At 39.7% G+C, this 6,000-nt stretch overlaps 1 protein-coding gene across 3 annotated transcripts in view; it reads left to right on the plus strand.

The window, feature by feature from the left end:
- The first annotated feature begins 1,697 nt into the window (after positions 1–1,697).
- The window catches only part of prkab2 (protein kinase, AMP-activated, beta 2 non-catalytic subunit), a 9,153-nt gene continuing 4,850 nt past the window's right edge, over positions 1,698–6,000 (plus strand). The window contains exons 1-5 of one of the 3 annotated variants that reach the window (XM_039816625.1): positions 1,698–1,800; positions 4,366–4,551; positions 4,681–4,832; positions 5,336–5,429; positions 5,802–5,916. In XM_039816625.1, the coding sequence (XP_039672559.1) occupies positions 4,393–4,551; positions 4,681–4,832; positions 5,336–5,429; positions 5,802–5,916 (520 nt within the window). In that variant the 5' untranslated portion in view covers positions 1,698–1,800; positions 4,366–4,392. Of the gene's footprint in view, positions 1,850–1,925; positions 2,056–4,365; positions 4,552–4,680; positions 4,833–5,335; positions 5,430–5,801; positions 5,917–6,000 lie in introns of those variants that run through there. The other 2 variants (XM_039816624.1, XM_039816626.1) reach the window with 2 other exon arrangements.

A 6,000-nucleotide genomic window follows, 5' to 3' on the forward strand; every position in this document is an offset into this window, starting at 1 on the left:
ATAGTCATAAACACATACAAAATTAGCATGAACAAGATCACTGGTTTGAAAATCATTGACGTTAGTGCGCACTATTTGACGTGTAGTAACAGCTGCACATAGTGGTTAATAAAGGTAAAACACATAGATGCATTTCTATGCAAAACTGAATTTTTTTCTTTTATCATGTTTACTTTGGTAGTACGTTTTATTTTTTCTAATAGGTTCTAGCTTGCCTAATAAAAGGGAGTCAGCAATAGATGTTGGAGATTATTATTGTGACAAAGCAGGCAAAATACAGACTCCGTAGAAGAATTAAGTCAAAATGATTCCATCAGCTCTGTATTTGTGACTCTGGCTTTGGTATAGAGCATTTTGGTAATCGTGTTAAACCTGAAGTTCTCACAATTGTTTGAATTTGCTTTCATTCATCTACAAAAGGGATCAAGAAATTTGTAAGATGTGATTTTTTTCAAGATAATATAAAAACGACCCTCCTCAAGATTAAGAGGGAAATGGTTTATATCTTAATCAACCAAATGAATGAATGTAGCTGGTTAAATTATTCTGGAAATGACTGTTTCTCAGTGTGCAGACATGAAACAATAATATACAGGTTTATATCAAAACTCTACCTGTAGCAAAGGAAGCTGCCGTGTGCAGTTTCATTATACTTTAACCCCAGAAGATGGCAGTAGTGCAATATGATGCAAACTGCCGTGTAAACTAGTGATGGGCATTTCGGCTCTTTTTCGTGAGCCGGCTCGTTTGACTCAGCTCACTGAAAAGAGACGGCTCTTTTGGCTCACAAACGGCTCTTTAAAAAAATTTATGTTTTGACTATGATAGGTGTGAAAAACATTCATAATTAAATTATTAAATGAAATCATACTCACAATGTTTCACAATTTCTTTAAAAATGCATTGATTTGTTATGAAAAAAGAATACTATTAAACATTTGCATTTAAATTACAACTTTTTAATGTATAGAAACAACATTCAAAACAAATACAATCTGAATCTGAACAACATAATAGAACCCATATTAAAGAAAAATAAATAAATGAAAGGGTTAAACTGGTCCCTCTTTTTCTCTCTGTTTTGTTTTCAGAGCTGTTTTTCCTCTCCTCTGTCCTCTCCTCAGAGTTTGACAGTGTGTGTGTGTGTGTGTGTGTGTGTGTGTGTGTGTGTGTGTGTGTGTGTGTGTGTGTGTGTGTGTGTGTGTGTGTGTGTGTGTGATGGCTCGGCCCCTCCCTCATGCCGTATAATTGGTTGACACCTTGTGTATGATTGACAGGAACAGAATGTGAGGCTGATCAGACAGTCGAAACTAATGTGTGCCTATATAATTATTCTTTTGTTCTTTGAATTAGTCAATTATTTTAAATAAAATAAAATTCACTCATTATTTCATTATTACATAATGATTTAATTTCTATAGGCTATATTTTTAAAAATAGAGTCGGCTCTTCGGATATGCGAGTCAGCTCCCGTCGTTCACCTACAAGAGCCGGCTCATTCGCGAACGACCCATCACTAGTGTGAACCCAACGAAGAAGAAGAGGTCCGCCCTACGAAGCAGCAGGTTGGGGTTAGGCACTAGGCATTGACCTCGAGTGGTTAAGGTTAGGATAGCTGATTGGTCAGGGGATAGGACCTGAACAAATCGGGTTCCGTTACCTTGTGTAAGCATCGATGCCTGGCCAATAGTAGCGTGTAAATGCTACTGAAGGGCGGGTCCCTCCTAGAAGTTGCGTCCTGTCCTAGCCACACTGTAGTTGAGGCGACGCAAGACCGCTCTGCAGTTGTTGGAGAGAGAGGTTGGCCGTCCGCTGAAAACAAACTGCATATTAACATCAGCTGGTGTCAGTGAGTTTACTCGCTCTATCGTAACTAAATGGTGACGTTTTGTCGCGTTGTCATCATCGATACTTACGTCATAAATAAGACAACGTGCTGAGCTAGCTAGGCGTTAGAAAGTGACAGGTAGCAGCAAGCTAACTGTAAGCTAAAAATATTCTCATGCCGAAGTGGTTTGAGGTGGGCACAGCTGAACTGCCAGAGGGGACACGTTTGTAGGTTACAGCCAGCAGGCTATGTGTGATTACTGCTCTTAATTTATGACAACATTGTATCTATAATTTAATTTGGGAAGTTACAACTTGTTGCTTGTGAAGTAGCTAACCTTAGTGGGCGTTAAACGACGGTGCTGTGTTGTGTCTGGCAGGACGATTAACGTTAAGCGGCTGTCGCAGTCTCGTCTCTTGTGGCAGGTTCACACGGCGTAGATTGAAGGCAGAACTAATCTCAACATGAGGAGGAGACAGTACAGTCTGCCACAGTTACCTGGTTGTATTCGAGGCTGTCTAGCCCAGTGGTTCTCAAACTTTTTCACGCCAAGGAAACCCTTAAACACCCCTAAACTTACACAATACAATACTTAAACAAATTAGACCAAAGACCCCCATTTGATCAGCAAGGATAGGGTGCCACACCTGATTGGCTTTTTGCTTTTAGATATTTTATTACAGAAAGTATATGAAACCCGTGGCTAAAACAGTCACATATTCATCATTGTCATTGTGTTACTTATGAATGGAATTATAGTGAAAATGAATTTCTGGAGACCCCCTCAAGGACCCCTCAGGGAACCTGGACCGGCCAGGGTCGGATCTAGAAAAATATTTATGGGGTGGCGAGAGGGGGGCAGGAATTTTCGAGGGGTGGTAACATATGGCAGACGTGTATATATACTGAATTTAATCACAGTTATCACAGTTTGATGAGAAATAGTATGTACACACTACAAAAGGGCACAGGCTGCCATTTACAAACTCATACAGACAAACTTAATGTAGTATTTGATTGTTAGTTTAAGTATGTCTGTATTTTGTTGTATTTTTTATTTTGGTAAATTGAGTTTGTTTGTATATTTTTTGTTGTTGTTTATTGTTATTGGGCCCCCTCCGAAAAGCTTTTAGTAATTTATTTCGGGTTCCCCATTTCACGCGCCTTGTATATGATTATTGTACTTTATGAAATTGTGTTAAATGCTCGTCTGGCTCGTAAATGGTCAAATTGGCCATAACTTTTAATTCGTTGCTGCCAACTGGGGTGGCAGCAGGGGGGGCAAGGCTTTCTTTTAGGGTGGCATTTGCCACCCTATGCCACCCTGGTAGATCCGCCCCTGCCGGACCCTTCTTTGAGAAACCCTGGACTAGCCTACCGATTAGCCGGTTAGACTTCTTGGAAAGCCGTTTAGCATTAAGGGAGAACCAGACTGCGGCTCATTATTTGTGCTTTTATTGTATCTTGAAAACGTTTATTTAAGGTTGTGTTTACTATTTGAAATCAGCCACATATCACACTTCTCGTTTGTACTGTAAATCTGCTGTCATAGTAGGCTGTGACTAGCCCCAGTTTTTGCCTGCCATTTGTTATCATTACATTGTAATTATTAAACACTAGAGGCACAAAACTGGGGCCTGTCTATGGCTAGTATTCATGATAATTAATATCTTCCACATGTTGTTATTTTGTCTGTAATCTGTTGTCAATAGCATGTCAAGGTTTTGAATTGAAAGCATTGGTCTTACATGAAAGCAAGCCAATACAGTACAGGCCAAAAGTTTGGACACACCTTCTCATTCAATGTGTTTCTTTATTTTCATGATTATTTACATTGTAGATTCTCACTGAAGGCATCAAAAATATGAATGAACACATATGTACTTAACAAAAAAGTGTGAAATAACTGAAAACATGTCTTATATTTTAGATTCCTCAAAGTAGCCACCCTTTGCTTTTTTTTGATAACTCTGCAAACCCTTGGTGTTCTCTCAATGAGCTTCATGAGGTAGTCACCTGAAATGGTTTTCACTTCACAGGTGTGCTTTGTCAGGGTTAATTAGTGGAATTTCTTCCCTTATTAATAAAAAAGCAAAGGGTGGCTACTTTGAAGAAACTAGAATATAAGACATGTTTTCAGTTATTTCACACTTTTTTGTTAAGTACATAATGCCATATGTGTTCATTCATAGTTTTGATGCCTTCAGGAAATATCTACAATGTAAATAGTCATGAAAATAAAAAGGAAACGTATTGAATGAGAAGGTGTGTCCAAACTTTTGGCCTGTACTGTACGTAACAAAACAGCTTCAGACTACTGCATAGAGAGATGTGTTAATGAGTTTGTTGACGTTGTGGTGGCTCCTTATCACATTTACAGACCATAAAGGGACATGAAATCAACCCCAGCTACTATGTTGTTCAGTACTGATTCATGTAATCTGTTTCTAGTTTCTGATTGGCTAAATTAAAATAAAGTTAGTCTTTTAGATTATGGTTTGTGCCCAAGCATATAAGAAGATGTTTTTTCTTTGCAGTAGCGAGGCAGTGAGTAGTGAGGCATTATGGGCAACACAAGTGACAGGGTGTCTGGAGAACGCCATGGAGCCAAAGCCCACCGCTCGGACAGCAGCGGCAGTCACAAAGACCAAGAGCCCAGCGGCAAGATGGTGGACAGCACAGATGACCCCAACATCTTCAACACCCACGGGCCAGAGTCCAAGGTACTGCTGTCCGAAACAGAAATACAGATTACTGTACACAATCTTACAGTTTGTTCTGCAGGAATACCTTTCAGACTTCTCTGCCGTCTGTTACGTATTCTCTTTGAGATGTCAATGAATTGCTTTTAGGCGTTAGAAGAGAAAGAATCAGATGTGATTGAGCAGATGAACACTGGTCCTCAGGCTCGACCCACGGTCATCCGCTGGGCCGGGGGGGGGAAGGAGGTCTACATAGCCGGCTCCTTTAATAACTGGAACACCAAGATACCACTAAATAAGAGGTAAACATGTTGTTGTTGTTTTTTTTTGGTCAGCTTTAGAGCTGCACGATATGAGGCAAATATAGAATGTGTGATAACGTTGCTGAATATTCGCGATTAACGATATAATAACCAGATATTAAAGTGTACTCAGGTCTGCCACTTTCAGCATTCCTGCTAAAATTCAACAAATTGCTCGTTGAATTTAAAACAAATGAAAGTAAATCATTTCCAACGTTGTTTTGTTAAACCCATTGAACATTGAACTGAACACAAAAGGCGACACTTAAAAAGGAACGACATTACATTATAAAGTGCATTTTTCTATTGCTATTTTCTTTTAGCTAACTCGTATCAAATCTCCGAGCGTCTTTCACGATACATGGCAGCATTTTGCGAGGGATCCCATGCAAATGATCTCCTCTCACCCATCTGAGCTCCAACCATATGTGACAGCTGTAGAGTTTTAACTGACATGAGCGACCAGCATTGCACTTACACTCTTTCTTTTCCTTTCTGCAAAGCCATAATGACTTTGTAGCGATCTTGGACCTGCCAGAAGGAGAGCACCAGTACAAGTTTTTTGTAGATGGACAGTGGGTCCACGATCCCTCAGAGGTACAACTGTGTCATTTTGATTGTATTATCATCGTCATGTTATTGAATGTTTCTCCTTAACCCCAACCAGTTCAGTTCTAGACTCTCTGAGATAGGAACTTGAGGAAATTAAGACATCTTTGAAGTAAACTCTTGATAAATTGAGATTTAAATGATCAACCATTCCTAACCCTGAAGTGCTACATGATATTCAGTCAGTGTTGCTAATGTCATGGAATTTGGTCAGAAGAACCACAGAAGAACCATTGCTGTATGCACAGCATCACCATCAAAGCCTCTTGTAAATCCCAGGGAACTGTGTGCAGAGTGTTATAAACAATAATTGTAAAAAATGATTCATCTTTACCTTCTTGAAACATTTCTCTGTTGCAGGCGGTTGTAACCAGTCAGCTCGGCACCATCAACAACCTGATCCAGGTGAAGAAGTCGGACTTTGAGGTGTTTGACGCCCTGCATGTAGACTCTCTGGAGTGCTCCGACACATCAGGTCAGCTTGTGTCCACAATGTTCCACAGCTACAGTAAAAACTAAACAGGAGCTATTTTCTTTTTTTTTACGGGTGTCACAATTT

The sequence above is a fragment of the Perca fluviatilis genome, chromosome 11 (assembly GCF_010015445.1).
Source record: "Perca fluviatilis chromosome 11, GENO_Pfluv_1.0, whole genome shotgun sequence".
Taxonomy (NCBI): Eukaryota; Metazoa; Chordata; class Actinopteri; order Perciformes; family Percidae; genus Perca; species Perca fluviatilis.